Source organism: Podarcis tiliguerta (assembly GCF_965153285.1).
Source record: "Podarcis tiliguerta genome assembly, chromosome: 2".
Lineage (NCBI taxonomy): Eukaryota > Metazoa > Chordata > Lepidosauria > Squamata > Lacertidae > Podarcis > Podarcis tiliguerta.
Window position 1 is genome coordinate 11,607,820 of NC_139535.1, and position 19,902 is coordinate 11,627,721.

At 45.5% G+C, this 19,902-nt stretch overlaps 1 protein-coding gene across 1 annotated transcript; it reads left to right on the plus strand.

Annotated features, from left to right (window-relative positions):
* Positions 1 to 1,256: 1,256 nt before the first annotated feature.
* LOC310672922 (E3 ubiquitin-protein ligase TRIM7-like) lies at positions 1,257 to 12,823 on the plus strand (the record flags this gene model as incomplete). Its single annotated transcript, XM_083430606.1, has 7 exons — positions 1,257 to 1,673; positions 3,344 to 3,439; positions 5,741 to 5,971; positions 8,373 to 8,395; positions 10,303 to 10,421; positions 11,053 to 11,088; positions 12,291 to 12,823. 7 exons carry the CDS (start codon positions 1,257 to 1,259, stop codon positions 12,803 to 12,805), a joined length of 1,437 nt encoding a protein of 478 aa, XP_083286732.1. The 3' UTR covers positions 12,806 to 12,823.
* Positions 12,824 to 19,902: the final 7,079 nt, after the last annotated feature.

The window sequence follows — 19,902 nt, forward strand, 5'->3', positions numbered from 1 at the left end:
TTTAGGCCTATTTGCCAGCACGTTGCACTTCTTTATTATATTATGGTAGTTATTATTATTACTATTATTTATACTTTTCAGATTCATACATTTCAATAATTTTAAAATCATTTTGACATTTCAAAACTTGACTTCCTTCCCCCTCTTTCTGCGGTTCCTTAAATTTATAATATCTTCGGCATATCCAAATTCATTTAATTTGCTCATTTATTCATCTTCTTTAAATATATACTCTTATGAAACTGCCGGTTATTACAATAATCCTGCCAACGTTCTTATCTATTCACAATTTATTCAATAAACCATTTCCACTCTTTTATGAAAAGTTTATCTTGATTTTTGATTTCTTATTCTTCTAGTAAGTTTCACCACTTCTGCAATTTCCGTAAGTTTTTGTACCCATTCTTCCTTTGCTGGGATGACGACTTCTTTCCATTTTGGGGCAAGTAACATTCTTGCTGCTGAGTAAGTTTCTATACAGATTCTGTCCCTATAATTCCCAAGAGAAAAGCTTCTGGTTTTTTTATGAACCTTATTTTCAGACATTATGGTAGTTCTTACTTACGATCATAGAACTGTAGAGTTGGACGGGACCACAAGGACATCTAGTCCAACTCCCAGCAATGCAGGAATCTCAGTGGTCTGCTGTTCATGTTAGAGCCTGTGATTGTACCTCTTGTATGGGATATTCAGACCGATTCTAAATGTTTTATAATAATAATAATAATTTATTATTTATACCCCGCCCATCTGGCTGGGTTTCCCCAGCCACTCTGGGCGGCTTCCAAAAGAACACTAAAATACAATAACCTATTAAACATTAAAAGCTTCCCTAAACAGGGCTGCCTTCAGATGTCTTCTAAAAGTCTGGTAGTTGTTTTTCTCTTTGACATCTGGTGGGAGGGCGTTCCACAGGGCAGGTGCCACTACCGAGAAGGCCCTCTGCCTGGTTCCCTGTAACTTGGCTTCTCGCAGCGAGGGAACCGCCAGAAGGCCCTCAGCACCGGACCTCAGTGTCTGGGCAGAACGATTTTATCAGAATTTATATATGGCTTATTTGGCAAAAGAAAACAACAGCGCCTTAAAGCCATTTATTGTAACATGTTCCCTAATTTATTATCTAGGCCAGGAGGTGTGTTCCATTAACAATGCCCTGTTTCAGATTAAAGTTCACAGTGACCATAAACCTGCACCTCTTTTCAAGCTGTGGTTCTTTCTGAAGGAGGAAACGTCTCTCTCTTAACAGGAGTGAAGCCATGGCTGATGAGACACGCCGGAAGACCTTTCAGCAAGAGGTCACCTGCCCCATCTGCCTCTGCTACTATACCAGCCCGGTGGTTCTAGACTGTGGGCATTGCTTCTGCCGTATGTGCATCGTGAGATGCTGGGAGGAGCCGGGCAGAGATTCCAGGTGCCCTGAGTGCAGAAGCACTGTTGCGAGGAACTTGAAGGTGAGCAGGAATATCTCGAACTTTGTTAAGATGCTCAGGGACTGGGACGCTTCCGCAGAGAGAGAGGCCCGAAAAAGGAGGTCAGAATGCCAGAGGCATCAGCAGCCCTTGGATTTGTTCTGCGAGGATGACCGTGTCCCCTTCTGCGGAGATTGTGCCGGACCCCAAGAGCACAGGGGCCACAGAGTGGTCTCCGCGGAAGAAGCCGTCCAAGTATACAAGGTAAGAATGAGCGGTGGGTGGGAGTGGCCCCTTCAGGGTTCAATGCTGCTCATAAATCTGTTCAGTGGCATAAAAACTCAGACTTGGGAGATTGCAAAAATCAATTTGGGACCAAGCATCCAATTCTCTTTCTCTCTCTAGATCAGGCGAGGGGAATCTTATAGCCTCCTGATGCTGAGAGCCAGTGTGGTGTAGTGGTTAGAGCAGGCATAGGCAAACTCCGGCCCTCCAGATGTTTGGGACTACAATTCCCATCATCCCTGACCACTGGTCCTGTTAGCTAGGGATGATGGGAATTGCAGTGCCAAACATCTGGAGGGCCGGAGTTTGCCTATGCCTGGGTTAGAGTATCAGAGTAGGAGACCAGGGTTCAAATTTGCACTGAGCCTTGACGCTCACTGGGTGACCTTGGGCCACTCACTGCCTCTCAGCCTAACCCGAGAGCCAGTGTGGTGTAGTGGTTAAGAGCGGTAGTCTTGTAATCTGGGGAACCGGGTTCGCTTCCCCGCTCCTCCACATGCAGCTGCTGGGTGACCTTGGGCTAGTGACACTTCTTTGAAGTCTCTCAGCCCCACTCACCTCACAGAGTGTTTGTTGTGGGGGAGGAAGGGAAAGGAGAATGTTAGCCGGTTTGAGACTCCTGAAGGGGAGTGAAAGGCGGGATATCAAATCCAAACTCTTCTTCTTCTTCTAACCTACCTCGCAGGCTTGTTGGGAGGATTACATGAGGAGGAGAAAACCATGGACGCCACCTTCAGCTCCCTGGAGAAAAGGGTGGGATAATGAATACAGTGGTACCTCGGGTTAAGTACTTAATTCGTTCCAGAGGTCCGTTCTTAACCTGAAACTGTTCTTAACCTCAAGCGCCACTTTAGCTAATGGGGCCTCCTGCTGCTGCTGTGCTGCCAGAGCACAATTTCTGTTCTCATCCTGAAGCAAAGTTCTTACCGTATTTTTCGCTCCATTGGACGCACCGGACCATAGGAGGGGGAGAACAGGTAAAAAAATGTTTTTCTTGTTTCCCCCCTCTAAAACAAGGTGCGTTCAAGGTACATTCACCAGAGCTTGTGGGGCTGGCGGTGGGGGGGGGAAGCGCTGCTTTCCCCCACCTCCAGCCTCAAAGATCCCTGAAGCCTTTGGAGCGCAGCGCCCTGCTGTCCTGGAGAGGCTTTGCGCGCAGCCATCCCCAAGCTAGAACAGCGAGACGGAGCGCTCCGCAGTGCTCCGTCTTCCTGTTCTGGCTTTGGGCTTAGCGGCGCAGCCTGCATTCGCTGTATAGGACGCACACACATTTCCCCTTAATTTTTGGAGGGGAAAATGTGCGTCCTATAGAACGAAAAATACGGTAACTTGAGGTACTATTTCTGGGTTAGCAGAGTCTGTAACCTGAAGCGTATGTAACCTGAGGTACCACTGTAAACAAATACGTTACACTACAACTCCCATCAGCCCCAGCAAGCATGGGCAATGGGAGTTTGGATCATTGGCCCCGGGAGGTTGTGAAGCACCCTGAGATTTCCTGTTGAAGGACTGTATCTAAATGTAATTATTATTATTATTAATAACAATGAAAGCTAAGAGCAAATGGTCCCCCACACCTTCTCTACGTGACTGTTTTGATGGGCTTGTGCCATGGAAAACTCAAGAAAGACCTTTTCCTTTCCTTCCAGGAGCAGATCAGCAACTGCTTGGTGACTTTGAAGGAAGAGAGAGAAACACTTCTGGTCTATCAAAGAGAAACGGAAACGGAAAGGCAGCACCTGCACGTCAGTATCGCCAGGACTGGGAAATGAATGAGTTCTAGAAGCAATATTTTTTGGGAGGGGTGGGGGAGTTGAATATTAAATAACGTATTTTTCGCTCCATAGGACGCACCGGACCATAGGAGGGGGAGAACAGGGAAATTTTTTTTTTCTTGTTTCCCCCCTCTAAAACAAGGTGCGTTCAAGGTACATTCACCAGAGCTTGTGAGGCTGGTGGGGGGGGGGGGAATCGCTGCTTTCCCCCACCGCCAGCCTCAAAGATCCCTGAAGCCTTTGGAGTGCAGCGCCCCGCTGCCCTGCAGAGGCTGTCTCTCTGTCTTGCTGTTCTGGCTTGGGAACAGCCTTGCTAGCTTCTGCAGGGCAGCGGGGTGAAGGCACCCCGCTGTCTTGGAGAGGCTGTGCGCGCAGCGGTCCCCAAGCTAGAGCCCTCCGTCTCGCTGTTCTGGCTTGGGAACAGCCTTCCTAGCTTCTCCAGGGCAGCAGGGTGAAGGCACCCCGCTGCCCTGGAGAGGCTTTGCGCTCAGCCATCCCCAAGCTAGAGCAGCGAGACGGAGTGCTCTGCAGTGCTCCGTCTTCCTGTTCTGGGTTTGGGCTTAGCGGCGCAGCCTGCATTTGCTCTATAGGACGCACACACATTTCCCCTTAATGTTTGGAGGGGAAAATGTGCATCCTATAGAATGAAAAATACGGTACATCCCACTGGATGTCAAAGAGAACAACAACTACCAGACTTTTAGAAGACATCTGAAGGCAGCCCTGTTTAGGGAAGCTTTTAATGTTTGATGTATTACGGTATTTTAATATTTTGTTGGAAGCCGCCCAGAGTGGCTGGGGAAGCCCAGCCAGATGGGCGGGGTATAAATAAATTATTATTATTATTATTATTTATTATACAAAGGATCTGGAGCCATTTTTCCTGGAACAGATTATAAGGTAAAGGTAAAGGGACCCCTGACCATTAGGTCCAGTCGTGGCCGACTCTGGGGTTGCGGCGCTCATCTCGCTTTATTGGCTGAGGGAGCCGGCGTACAGTTTCCGGGTCATGTGGCCAGCATGACTAAGCCGCTTCTGGCGAACCAGAGCAGCGCACGGAAACACCGTTTACCTTCCCGCCAGAGCGGTACCTATTTATCTACTTGCACTTTGACGTGCTTTCGAACTGCTAGGTTGGCAGGAGCAGGGACTGAGCAATGGGAGCTCACCGCATTGTGGGGATTCGAACCGCCGACCTTCTGATCGGCAAGTCCTAGGCTCTGTGGTTTAACCCACAGCGCCACCCAAAACGCTTTTTGATGATCCAGCAAAATCCCTAATCTTGTTGCTGAAATAACTGGATACACAATAACACATGACCCCAAGACACTACAGCGAGTTATTTGGACAACTTGGAGGTGACACAAGGACCTGGTCTCCTGGCGCCACCACTTCTTAAGCCAGGTTGTCTCAGTGACTCTGACTCTCATTAGTCAGAAAGAGACAGAGAACAGGACCTCCAATGGCAGAGATCAGGAAGCCCATGAAAACTGAGCTTCCCTTGCAGTTTTGTTCCTCACCTCATCCCCAGGGATCTAGGTCTTCCAAACGATCACCAGGGATCTGAATTCTCCTCGAGGCCAGTCTATTCAGCCTAGCTGTAAACGGGCTAGGAATATTGAAGTGGATAGGCCAGGATTAGTTTACATTTTATTTTTATTTTTTAATAACAATTTTTATTGGTTTTACAAATTAGCTTTTCATTCACAAAAAAGAAAAGTACAATCCAAAAATAGAGAATTCTCCAGATTCTCTGACTTCCACCCTCCCTTTCGTGGGGTCCACTAATAATCATTTCACTGCATATTATATTATCTTCCATATATCCATACATCTCTATTTTCTCCTATACTTCTTTTCACATTGCAAGCGCCATTTCAATCCTAGTGTTTTTAACTGTTTACAATGTTCTGTCAAATATAATATAAATTTTTCCCCAATATTTTATTGTCCTGATAGAATACGCCTTAAGTTTTAGAGCCACTGGTTTCCTTGGAAATGGCTGGTCACCCATAACAAGTGTTAATTCAGAGAGAATATTTAAGGGTGGGCCCTGTTATCCTTCAGGAAACTCCATTCCCTGCAAAAAGCTGATGTGATATTCAGGACAATTCAGAAGGGACCTTCCTAGGGAAGCTTTTAATGTTTGATATATTACAGTATTTTAATATTTTTTTGGAAGCCGCCCAAAGACCAGCTATATTCCTGAAAATGCCCTCCTTGCCCCTTCTCATCCCCCAACCTCACCCACCCAACTCTTATCTGTGGCAGAGGCAAATAGAGAAAGAGCGAGAAAAGACGGTGGCCGAGTTCAGGCGTCTGCACCAGTTCTTGGAGGAACAAGAGGACCTTCTGCTGGAGAAGATGCAGGAGCTGGAGGAGGAGATTGCAAGGAAAAGGGAGGAGCACCTGGACAGGCTCTCGAGGGACCTCATACCCCTTGAAACTCTCATCCTGGAGATGGAGAAGAGGCTTCAGCGGCCAACCAGTGAAGTCCTGCCGGTGAGACTGTGAAGAAATAATAATAATTAATAATAATATGCAGAGTATGTATTTCTAGAGATGCTGCGTAGACGTGTATTTCTGTACATTCCTTTCTAAACTACCCTGGCACCAGCTAGCTCAGAATGTTAAGTGATGTCCTGACCTTCCCATCTATACACATCCTCCCTTTATCACTCTCAGGAATGTAAAGTGCACTCTGTACGATCTCTGAGTACCACCCTATCAATCATAGATTACTGTGTTCCCTCTATCTAATGATGATTAGTGTCTTATACACAACCCTTGTATGTCCTATACGCAACCCTTGTAGCCCTTGTAACGCACACCATGTGTAACCAATCAGCAGCAAGCACATATGAGGCAATGCTGTAATATTCAATAAAAGGGACTCTCCGACACTTGGTCGAGGAGATGCCTCCCACATGACACCCACTACTCGTCTGTCGCTTATTTCAACCCAACAATAATACATAATTTTATTTATATCCCGTCCTCCTCAGCCGAAGCCGGGCTCAGAGCGGCTAACAACAGTAAAAGTAACACAATTTACATAAAATCACAATCAGTTAATTGAAATACATTCTAAAATCAATTCATTCTAAAAAAACACAAGCAGGCCAGACCCCTTTGCGGGGCAAGGCTGGCTCCAAATCATTGTGTGCCTCTGGCTATGTAGGGTGGCAGCCAAGGCTGTAACAGACCAGAACAGGAAAAATATCAGATGAATTCATCTTAAGAAACCAGAAGCATTTTTGCTAGGGATAACAAGGGATGAATTAAAAAAGGAAGATTGCAAACTATTCATGTACGCAACGACCGCCGCTAGAATCTTAGTGGCTCAGAAATGGAAATCCCAAGAAATCCCAACTTTAATGGAGTGGCAGACAAAAATGTTTGAATACATAGAACTGGCGAAATTGACTTATACAGTGGTGCCCCACAAGACGAATGCCTCGCAAGACGGAAAACCCACTAGACAAAAGAGTTTTCCGTTTTGGAGGTGCTTCGCAAAACGAATTTGCTATGGGCTTGCTTCGCAAGACGAAAATGTCTTGCGAGTTCCTGTGGGGGTTTTTCCCCTCCCCCCCTTTCCCCCAAGCCGCTAAGCCGCTTAACAGCTGATCGCTAAGCCGCTTAACAGCTGATCGCTAAGACGCTTAACAGCTGTTCGCTAAGCCGCTTAACAGCTGTTCGCTAAGCCGCTTAACAGCTGATCGCTAAGCCGCTTAACAGCTGATCGCTAAGCCGCTTATCAGCTGATCCACTAAGCCCGCTAAGCCGCTAATAGCCTTTTAGCAGCTAATCCGCTAATCCCTTAAACCTTTAATAGCCGCTAATAGCCGCTAAACCGCTAATAGCACTAATCCGCTAAGCCGCTAATGGGCTTGCTTCGCAAGACGAAAAAAACCGCAAGACGAAGAGACTCACGGAACGGATTCTTTTCGTCTTGCGAGGCACCACTGTAAGATCCGGAACCAAAATGAAGCAAAGTTCGAAAAGGATTGGAGTAAATTTGTTGAATTTATACGGAGTAATTGTAAGAATTTAAAAACTGTAGCAGGATTAATGTAAATCTTGTAATGTGGATGGAGTGTAAATAAGAAACTGTAAGAAAAGATTTGAGACATGAAACAGTTGAAGGGATGGAAGGAAGTCCGGGCGCAATAAGGCGCAGGGTAAATAAGAAGGCATACAAATTTTTGAATGTAAGAGTATTTATTTGTTGTTGTTACAAAAAAAAAAGTATTTAAAAAAATATTCATCTTAATGCAGAGTAGAGACGCCTACTTAAAGTAAATGGGATCGGACGTTTTCTGCTCTTTGCTCATGGTTGGTTGTCTAATGGCTTCCAGTGGCTCATTCCTGCCCCGCTTCTGAGCTTCCCAGAGGTTGCTGTTGCCAAAGGGAGGCTGCCCTTTGCCTTCGTTTGATCCATCAGGGCTTCCCTCCTGCTTCCTTTTAAGAGGTTGTGTTATCTTCTGGGGCTGCATAATTTCCAGCGCCGAGGGCCTTCTGGCGGTTCACTCATTGCAAGAAGTGAGGTTACAGGGAACCAGGCAGAGGGCCTTCTCGGTGGTGGCACCCACCCTGTGGAACGCCCTCCCATCAGATGTCAAAGAGAAAAACAACTACCAGACTTTTAGAAGACATCTGAAGGCAGCCCTGCTTAGGGAAGCTTTTAATGTTTAATAGGTTATTGTATTTTAATATTCTGTTGGAAGCCGCCCAGAGTGGCTGGGGAAACCCAGCCAGATGGGCGGGGTATAAATAATAAATTATTATTATTATTTAGTCGGGTGCTTATACTTCATCCTTCAGGGCATGGGGTTGGGTGGGGATTGTAGCCTGATCTGAGCCAGGCACTGAGCTCCCTTTTCTTTCCCCCTTTTTGCTGCAGGATATTGGAAGCCTTTTGAAGACGTAAGTGGATCTCACTCATTTTCCTTTGTTTCATTGGCAATGGTCTGCCTAGCAGGTCGAAAACCTGGTGGTGTTGAGGTTTGTTTGCCCTTAAGCATCTAATGCCTTTTTACGGGCATAAATTGGTGTCTTGAAGTTGAAACCTGCCCTGTTTTCATTCCAAAAACCACTGGTTTTAAAAGTGCTCCTTACTGTCTCTTACGTCCATTTGTATCTTTCGCTGCCATGGCAGTTTTGATGTCTTCCATTATCACATGGTGGCCTTCCACATCCAACACAGAATTTCTGGTAACTCTCTCTGATGTCTCTGACTTTCCATTTTGACAAGTGGCTGTTGTCACTCTTTCCCCTGCCTGTGATTTTTGTGTGGTTTTAAACTGACCTCTGGCGAACCTCTCACTAGGTCTGGGCGTTATGTCGAAATATCATCCCAAACCGTTTGAAGTCCACATCATGCTATCAGTTTCTTTCTTTTTTAAAAATAATTTTTCTTAAGTTTTCCATTTTAACAATCCAATCAGATCACATTAAGGTAAAGGTACCCCTGCCCGTACAGGCCAGTCTTGCCAGACTCTAGGGTTGTGCGCTCATCTCACTCTATAGGCTGGGAGCCAGCGCTGTCCGCAGACACTTCCGGGTCACGTGGCCAGCATGACAAGCTGCATCTGGCAAGCCAGCGCAGCACACGGAACGCCGTTTACCTTCCCACCAGAGCAGAACCTATTTATCTACTTGCACTGGCGTGCTTTCGAACTGCTAGGTTGGCAGGCGCTGGGACCGAACAACGGGAGCACACCCTGCCTCGGGGATTCGAACCGCCGACCATGCAATCGGCAAGTCCTAGGCGCTGAGGCTTTTACCCACAGCGCCACCCGCGTCCCATCAGATCACATTAAATATTCCAAATTATACAAATACATATCCTATAGTCCAAATATTTTGCCAAATTATAATTTTTTGTTGGGGCTTCCCATGCCTCAAGTTCAGTGGGGTCCAATCATCTTATGTTTCTACTGCCTTGAGTGTTCAATAGTCCCTTCTTTAAATCTTCCTCTTGTTATCCTTCCTCCTTTCATAGCCTTTGGGTTGTTTCCACAGGCAATAATATGCTTCTGTGTGAAATTTGTATGACTCTCCTTTTTTGCAGCTGATAAGTCTATTATTTGCAGTATATCCTCACACGTTGCTGTTTATGCCAAATCAATCCAAAAGTTCTTCTCTGGTGGCACACACGATCTTCTCCCAGTTCCGATGAAATAAAATCCAGGCGTTCGCTCATTAATTTTCTCAGACAGGTTTCATCAAACATTAGTCTTTCCAGGGGAGATTTGCCAAATCGAACTTGAAGTACAGATATAATAACAAATTAAGAGCTCGCCTCCCCCATGACTATTTGTCACTGCAACTCGGTCTATCCCATAATGGTCTATCCCAATTAAAGAGTGTGTCACATCACCCTTCCGGAGAGTCTTTTATCATGCTATCCGTTTCATAGTTTTTGATCTGGCAATATATTGCAAATCATGAGCTCTCTCTTTCTCTCGTGTGTGTGTGTGTGCGCGCGCGCTATGCAAAAATCACAATGTGGGGGAAACTGTTCAGACATTTTGATACATCAGTATATTGTGATGTTTAGTTGTTGATATTTCACGAAGTTGAAAACCAAATATCACCCAGCCCTAGTTCTGACAAGGAGCTGAGAGGCCTCCACTTAGCTAAGTAAAATGTCATCAAAATATGGATTAGTTAGGGATACCAAACATCAGAAGGTGTGTTATAAAGAGTTAGGCCATTAAAACAATATAGTGGCCATACCTCTTCTTTCCATTTATTTTTGTTCAATGCAATCTAGGACTTTGGACCAGATGGAGAGTTGTTAGGATTCTTTTGTTTTGTTTTGTTTTAAGGTTTGAGGAGAGAGAGGTGATTAAGACACCGGTGGTTTTTTCTCCTGCATTAAACTGGAGGGCGTGGGAATTCAGTGATATGAACCCATTTCTGGAAGGTGTCATACAGGAATTCAAAGGTAAGGAAGAATGGTGACAAGGATTTTGTGCTGGCTGTGATTTTGGTCCAGATCTGAGTGTGTGGCGAGGAGCAAATTCCTTTGTAATGTTGCCGGGGACAGGACAATTGAGAAAGCTATTACAGTGGTGCCCCACAAGACGAATGCCTCGCAAGACGGAAAACCCGCTAGACGAAAGGGTTTTCCGTTTTGGAGGTGCTTCGCAAAACAAATTTGCTATGGGCTTGCTTCGCAAGACGAAAATGTCTTGCGAGTTCCTGCGGGGTTTTTCCCCTCCCCCCCTTTTCCCCAAGCCGCTAAGCCGCTTAACAGCTGATCCGCTAAGCCGCTTATCAGCTGATCCGCTAAGCCGCTAATAGCGCTAATCCGCTAAGCCGCTAATGGGCTTGCTTCACAAGACGAAAAAAACCGCTAGACGAAGAGACTCGCGGAACGGATTCTTTTCGTCTTGCGAGGCACCACTGTATTGTTCATTAATGGAATGGGCTCTGCTCAACATTCCTCCTGCAACCTCAGCCCATAATTTTGTTCTTCAGAATTGTTTTGAAGTTACTCTTCAGTTCATCTTTCCAGACACTGTAGAAACCTTTACCAGTGTGGTGCTGAATCTCTCTTCCTTTTCCTTCCCCAGACGCCCTAACATCTGATCTGAAATATCTGAAGAAAGGTAAGCAGTGAGGTCTGATAAAGCTCTGGATATTAGGCCTACTCAGAGTTCTGATTCTCTTCTCGTTCAAATGTGGGCAAAGTCTGGAAGAAAGAGGAACATCCTTATCTTTAACGTGGTGTCTGATATTTTAGGGTGAGAAGACAGTTTCCCAAGACAGTTTCGAAGCTCGGGATCTTTGCTGATCCTTCTCCCAACGGATTCTTAAATATTTATATTTTATTAAGTTTCTATACGGCCCTTCATCCGAGGATTGCAGGGCATGGTTTACAATACAGTTGTACCTTGGTTGTCAAATGCCTTGGTACTCGTACGTTTTGGCTCCTGAACGCCGCAAACCCGGAAGTGAGTGTTTTGGTTTGCGAACTTTCTTTGGAATCTGAACGTCCGACACGGCTTCTGTGGCTTCTGATTGAGTGCAGGAAGCCATGCCTTGGTTTCTGAACATTTTCAGAAGTTGAACGGACTTCCAGAATGGATTCTGTTTGACTTCCAAGGTACGATTGTACAGTGGTACCTCGGGTTACAGACGCTTCAGGTTACAGACTCCACTAACCCAGAAATAAGGTTAAGAACTTTGCTTCAGGATGAGAACAGAAATCGCGTGGTGGCGGCAGGAGGCCCCATTAGCTAAAGTGGTGCTTCAGGTTAAAACAGTTTCAGGTTAAGAACGGACCTCCAGAACGAATTAAGTTCTTAACCCGAGGTACCACTGTATGTTGTTGTTGTTGTTTAGTCGTTTAGTCGTGTCCGACTCTTCGTGACGCCATGGACCAGAGCACGCCAGGCACTCCTGTCTTCCACTGCCTCCCGCAGTTTGGTCAAACTCATGCTGGTAGCTTCGAGAACACTGTCCAACCATCTCGTCCTCTGTCATCCCCTTCTCCTTGTGCCCTCCATCTTTCCCAACACCAGGGTCTTTTCCAAGGAGTCTTCTCTTCTCATGAGGTGGCCAAAGTATTGGAGCCTCAGCTTCAGGATCTGTCCTTCCAGTTGAGCACTCAGGGCTGATTTCCTTCAGAATGGATAGGTCTGATCTTCTTGCAGTCCATGGGACTCTCAAGAGTCTCCTCCAGCACCATAATTCAAAAGCATCAATTCCACCGTATAGAAAACATTAAAATGCATCACATGGCAACAACTGGATGATGATCCCTGTTCTCTTGTGTTTGTTCCCCCTCCCCACAAAAAAACTCCAATAGCAAAAGTGACTCTGGATCCAGAGACAGCTCACCCCCAGCTCATCCTGTCTGCGGATCGCCTGAGTGTGACGTGCGGAGATATGTGCGAAGAGGTGCCCGACAACCCAAAGAGATTCAACCAGCTCACGGTGGTGCTGGGGAGAGAGGCGTTCACAGAAGGCCGATATAGTTGGGAAGTTACTGTGGGGAATGAGGAAGAATGGGCTCTGGGGGTGGCCCGGAAATCTGTGAGGAGAAAGGGCATGTTCAACTTCACTCCTCAGGAAGGGGTCTGGGCTATGGGGAAGTGGAGGGGCCAGTACAGGGCCCTCAGTGATAATCCTTATCACTTGCACCCCACTGGTGAGCTCAGAAGGATCCGAGTGACTCTGAACTACACGGGGCAGCGAGTGGCCTTTTTCGATGTCGACAGAGGAATCGCCCTTCTTGCTTTTGCAGGGGGTTCCTTCTCCGGAGAAGACCTTCTCCCCTTCTTCTGGCTGCAGGAACGAGCCCATCTCAGGCTCTCTCCGTAGAACAGCCAAAATAGTGCAGGAGGTGGTTATTTGGGGGCAAGGGGGCAGCAACTGGGAGTTTTGGAAGGACCTGGGGAAAACACTCTCAGCGCATTTGAATGACAAGTCAATGCCTAGAAGGTACAAAATGATATTATCCCTTAATATGGATTCCTACTCCCCATGGCCCCCCCAAAATTGACTTACCACTTCAGACATGTCAGTGCTACCTATATGCCAATAAATGCCATCCTACAGGGTAAGTTTATTTGGGGGTGGGGTTGTGATTGAACTATTGTGATCATTGTGAAAGTGGACAATATTTCATTTTATAGCACTTTCCCCCTTAAAGATAATCGGCAGTTTGTTCAGCAAAAGTATCACTGTATTCTAAAAAAATAATAATTCAATCAAGACATGGTTTTGGCACACGTGTCCATCTTGTGTACTTGTATTAATGGGTTCTTTTGATTTCTTTAGACTGTAAAAGCAGACTGTACGTATGTTTAGCTCTTTATAATAAAATAGTATTCTTATTTTCCGAAATAGATGTACTTCAAGTGTCTTGCTTCAAAATACAGCCAAGCCATGCTAAAATAAAATGGTGTGGAGTAATATAGTAAAATTTATTAGTGTTAATGAAAATCTGGGGTGATAAGGGTTGCAGCTAACGTAGCACCAATTTTTAGCAAGAGATCTGGGGGAATCTTGGAAATTGCAGGCCGGCTTGATTAACAGCTGTCCCAGGGAATCTGGTGGGAAGTATTGTTAAAGATTAAAATAGCCAAGCCTATAGAACAGCGTTTTCCAAACTTGGGTCTTCAGCTGTTTTTGGACCACAACTCCCATCATCCAAAGCTAGCAGGACCAGTGGTCAGGGATGATGGGAATTGTAGTCCAAAACAGAGAACCAAGTTTGCGAAACCCTGATATAGAAGAACAAGCCTCGCCAAACCAGGAACCAGCATGACTTCTGCAAGGGCAGGTTGAGTCTCACAAACCTGTTACAAGTTCCTTGAGAGCATCAGCAAGCAGGTCAATAGCAACTTGTAAGGTCACCATACAATTATGAGCATTTCCCAAGCATGTTAATTGTGATTTAAGGACATTGCTGTTAGGAAGGAGGGGGGGTGGATCATAGCTACCTTATCCCAGCGCCGTGTCCCGCTGCTGTCCCTTATTGATGATGTCCCTTAAATTTCCCGGGTTTCAAAGGAAGCAGCTCCTCTCCCTCCCTCCCTGCCGGCCAGGGAGGAGGGAGGCTCCAACTGTGTTGCTTGGCTGCGTTGCTCACCCAATAAGGAGTCTAAGAACGACTGGGGGGTGGAGCTTGCATGCCTTGTGCCCGGCCGCGTTGCCTGGGGACTCGCCTTTGCTCAGCGCTTCCCAGCGGAGAGGTGACGGTGGTTTTCCTTGCTGCATCCCTTTTGCCGGGTTGCTGCGCTGTGGGAACCACTGCTTGAGGCTTCGTTTGGCTGCTAGCTGGGCTTTCTGCCTTTGGCTTGGAGGGGCTCAGAAGTTGAACATACCTGTGCTTGGAAAATCCCTTATTTTGACAGCTGATCCCTTATTTCCGAGGCTGCTGGTCCCTTATTTTCAAATCTGTAAGTTGACAGCTATGGGTGGGATATATGATCCAGGATATCCCAACTTTACTTTGGAGTTCAGGGATACCTGAACTGCCCTTCCATTTTAGCGTTTCAAACTTCTGAGCAAATGAAGACTTGGGAACTTGTAACAAACCTTAGCATTGAGTGCAAGGTGCTCTTTCCCCTCCTTGTGATTCCCAGGAATTGCTATTAGGGTGCTGGACAATGAATGGAGAACGTAGCCATTGTGGTTTGTAGTTACAGATAGGCTCAGTGTCTCTGAAATTACAGCCTTCTTGCTTGGAACTAGAACCAGTGGGGCTGGTTTTTCTGACATGTAACGCATAGATGGGTGGTCTAGAAATACTCTTAATGATTGATTGATTGATTGATTGATGTCCCATGCCACCTTCCCCTGGGGATTTATAGCAGCTCCCGTGCATTTGCAGATTTCATGTGATTGAAATCTTACGCAGAAGGAATTCACAAGGAATTGTTAGTGCAGACAGGCTTGATTGAGTTAAAGACTTAGCTAGTCCAGCCTCCTTATAGCTTATCAACAAAGCCACAGGGAGCAGACCTTGGAGCTTCTGTCCTTGACTGGCTACATTTCTGGTGGCAAGGATTTTGATTCCGTTGCTAGTTTGCCAAATGCAAGGTGGTTCTTTTAGAATTAGATTCAGAAGCAATTCAGAAGCAAGTGGGTGAGAAGATTACAGATTTTATTCCAAACAGCAAGCAAAATATACATTACCAAGCAGCACTTCAATCGGCCACTGAGAAGCCCTTAAGAAGTGGCAAAGTGCTAAAAATTAGAAATTACTTCAAAGTACTAAAATAGGCCTAGGACTAAATTAAGAGTTAATTAAATAAATAAGATTTAGAACCTTAAGGAAAGTTAAGAAATTTTACTTTAATTGGAATACTGCCTTTCAATAAAAGATATCAGAAACCTGCTACATTTTAATTACAAGGAAATTGAGATGGGAGGACTCAGAGGAAGACCAAAATATGTTTATGGGGATAGAAGTCTAAATAATTAATTAATTTGTGTGGTTTAGGTATCTACCAGTACCTTGTTTTTATTTTATTTTTTGTTTATATTTGTGACCTTGTCTTTTATTTCTTAGTTTTTTTCTGTTTCTCTTTTGTAAGAAACTTAATAAAAATCATTTTTTTAAAAAAAGTGGCAAAGTGACCCCCAAGTAGCCGTAGATGCACAAAAGGCCATGTGGCGCTTCTGAGTGCCATGCAGAAAAACTAGATATTTTATAGACCCATGTCCTGTTAGGGCTAATACAGGTTCTACGAACTACTGTGCACCAAAAGACAAAAAGCCAGGCCATACATCAAAGGCATTTACTGACCAGGATAGAGAAAGCAGTAAAGCATAGATAAGCAGAGCCAGGAAGAGATAATCCGAGACAGGAAGAGCTGACCATGTCAGATCACTTATCTCCTCGAAATCACCGTAATCTTACAGTTGCGGCTACTCTGGATCAGGCAAATCAGGCACTTTGCTCCTTTCTCTGCCGGATTAGGAGTGCTACAAGTTGTTGCTCTGGCCAGATGTGGAGACAGAAGGACAATCCAGCTTGGATCCACTTTGCACACCACTCTTGTCCCGCAATATCTCAAAGGTGAGAGATGTTGTTGTTTAGTCGTTTAGTCGTGTCCGCCTCTTCGTGACCCCCTGGACCAGAGCACGCCAGGCCCTCCTGTCTACCACTGCCCCCTGCAGTTTGGTCAAACTCATGCTGGTAGCTTCGAGAACACTGTCCAACCATCTCGTCCTCTGTCGTCCCCTTCTCCTTGTGCCCTCCATCTTTCCCAGCATCAGGGTCTTTTCCAAGGAGTCTTCTCTTCTCATGAGGTGGCCAAAGTATTGGAGTCTCCGCTTCCGGATCTGTCCTTCCAGTGAGCACTCAGGGCTGATTTCCTTCAGAATGGAGAGGTTTGATCTTCTTGCAGTCCATGGGACTCTCAACAGTCTCCTCCAGCACCATAATTCAAAAGCATCAATTCTTTGGCGATCAGCCTTCTTTGTGGTACAGCTCTCACTTCCATATATCATTACTGGGAAAACCATAGCTTTAACTATACGGACCTTTGCTGGCAAGGTGAAGGTGAGAGATAGACATTGTTAAATACATTTTTTCGGGGTGCGTTTTTTAAAATTTCGTCGCCTGCTGCTTCAGCTCTCTCTCAAGTCATTAGAGCTTCTCTGGATCAGTCAAAGGCATGGGCAGGCAACCTAAGGCCCGGGGACCAGATCAGGCCCAATCGCCTTCTCAATCCTGCCTGCGGACGGTCCAGGAATCAGCGTGTTTTTACATGAGTAGAATGTGTCCTTTTCTTTAAAATGCATCTCTGGGTTATTTGTGGGGCATAGGAATTCGTTCATTTCCCCCCCTCCAAAATATAGTCTGGCCCACCACATGGTCTGAGGGACAGTGGACCGGCCCCCTGCTGAAAAAGGTTGCTGACCCCTGGTCAAAGGGTTCAGCCTGGGAGTATCACTTTCAGGCGACATCCATAGCACATGCCACAGGTTTTCGTTTCTCAATGTATTATTCTGAGTCGAGCGTTTGGGGATTTTTGTATTGCTTGTTGTTTTCCCTTTTAAAATCGATCTTAGCTGTTTGTTTTCATCTTTGTTGCTTTGAGACCTTTTAAAGATTTGTATACTACCACTAAAAAACAAAACATGCTTTTTATGTATGCAACAAGGTTATTTATGTATGCAAGTGCAGCCCGTGTTTTGTTAGCCCAAAAATGGAAAGTGAGCAAGGTCCCAACCAAAGAAGATGGGCAACCGAAGTTGACAGAATAGGCACAACTTGCAGACTTAACACATAGAATAAGAGAACAAGAAGAACATACCTTTAAAGAAGATTGGAAAATGTTTATTGAATATGTGAAAAATAATTGTGTACAGCTGAAAACGCTGGCAGCATTAAGATAAATTCAACAGTGTAAATAAGTTTTGGTGGATGTAATAATGGAAAACCAATTGGTATAGTTTTTGTGAAATATGCAGTGATATAAGATATATAAAATAATAATTATTTTTTAAAAAAATTATTATTATTTCTTTGTACCCCGCCCATCTGGCTGGGTCTCCCCAGCCACTCTGGGCTGCTTCCACAAAGACCAAAAATACACACATTAAAAACTTCCATGAACCATGGAAAGAGAAGAAGGGAAGTCATTGATATTTTAAGTATGTAAAATGTTTATTTGAAATGGTAAAACAGAAAATTTAATAAAAAATCATATTAAAAAACAAAAAATGATTATTGCAGTCAGTGCTTTTCCCCCTGAGAGTAGTCAAAGGTCTGCAAAACCAGCACCTTTCCTTTCAAATGTTAAAAGAGCGTGGTACTTACTGTAAGAACTTCATGGCTAGTATAGTACTAGCACTGTTTTTTCAAAAAAGAAAGGAAAAGAACTTGCTGGTAGTAGTAATAATTCACGTCATTGCAGTCTGCTTCTCCTCTCCCACCTTTTCCTTAAAAGGCATAGGTCTTAGCATACGAAAATGCCTTTTATTGTATTTAAGTTTTTTAAAAAAGAGTATCTGTTTTCTTGCTTGCTGTTTACTTTGGGTTGCCATTTTCGCCAGTGTCCTATGGCCATGTATTCGAAGCAGCCTGATACAGACTCTAGCACAGGAGCGATGGGAGAGGAGGGAAAACATCTTGCTCTTGAGATATTGCTGAACTACGACTCCCATCAGCTCCAGCAATAATGGAGAGCCTGTGTGGTGTAGTGGTTAAGAGCGGCAGACTCATAATCTGGTGAACCGGGTTTGCGTCCCCGCTCCTCCACATGCAGCTGCTGGGTGACCTTGGGCTAGTCACACTTCTCTGAAGTCTCTCAGCCCCACTCACCTCACAGAGTGTTTGTTGTGGGGGAGGAAGGGAAAGGGGAATGTTAACCGCTTTGAGACTCCTTAAAGGGACCCCTGACTATTAGGTCCAGTCGTGACCAACTCTGGGGCTGCGGCGCTCATCTCGCTTTATTGGCCGAGGGAGCCGGCGTACAGCTTCCGGGTCATGTGGCCAGCATGACTAAGCTGCTTCTGGCGAACTAGAGCAGCGCGTGGAAACGCAGTTTACCTTCCCACCTGAGTGATACCTGTTTATCTACTTGCACTCTGACGTGCTTTTGAACTGCTAGGTTGGTAGGAGCAGGGACCGAGCAACGGGAACTCACCCTGTCGCGGGGATTCAAACCGCCAACCTTCTGATCGGCAAGCCCTAGGCTCTGTGGTTTAACCCACAGCACCACCCATGTCTCATGTGAGACTCCTTAGGGTAGTGATAAAGCGGGATATCAAATCCAAACTTTTTTTCTTCAGCACCATTTGGAGGCTCAAGGATTCTGCACACCTGAACTAACTCAAAGTTGTCCTGAGTGTTTCAGACATGGATCTCTCCCAGCCTTTTCTGGAGATGCCAAGGACTGGGTGCTCTACCCATTTGCACTACAGCCCCTCCTCGCTACCATAAGACAGGAATCGGTCCCCCTGTAGTGTAGTTGGGAAGCAGTTACTTCAGGCTGTGAGATTTTCCTGGCTGGGGAAGGGCGAACCCAAGGGGGGAAAGTTAGCTATCTTCCTTTTCTGGAGGCCATTGTCACTTAGAAGCTGAGTTAATCTGACCAATCACATTTTTCAAGCTATTAGCTTGGGCAGGAACCTTTTCCTACAAAATCACTCTTTCAGCAGACAATGGAATCTTGTCAGTAATGTGATGTGATTACCAACAGTAGGCAGGGATTAAGCAACAGATCTTGATTAGGGAATGGATTCCTGGAATTCAGGAAGGGGGTGGGGGTGTCTGCCTTTGCATCTTCTGGTTTGGGTCAAGTTGAGCAGGCACTCAAGCTTTCCATTTCAAATATAAAGTCAGAGCCAGACACCTTCCTGTTGTTTTATCCCATCTCTGCTGTGCTCAACCAACAGAACTCAGATGTTAAAACTCTCTGAGAGGGGACAGAACACTGCAGGAGAAGCTTCTAGCAGAAACAGCCTATCTTTACAAAGACAACCTCTGCCTTAAAAATTAGGGTTTGAGCTAACCCAGCCTTGTATACGTAAGACCCAAAAGTGAGAAGGCAGATGCACCCTAGAAATGTGTGTTTTCCCCTTTAGTGGTAAGGCTGCATCTCATCTCAGAGGTGATCTGTTGGGGGTCCACTGGTCAAAAGCGGGTGAGGCCAGAGTCTTGGATAGAGCAGTGGATGGGCAGAGGCAAAATTTATATTAAATGTTCTGCCCATTTGCACCCATCGCTGCCATGTGATCCTCAGACATTTTGCCCAGAAGGGAACCTTCACTCCTGGCTCCTGGGGAGCAACACTGAAAGAGTGCTGCTCTCATATAAAAATCTGCTTGGCCACTGTTGGCAAGAGAATTTTGGGTTAGGCAGGCAGCCCTTCTTTTTCCCTTACGTTCACAGCACAACAGCAATGATTTGTGTGTGTACCTGCAAAGCTTTCATCTTACTCAGAATAACATTAGCA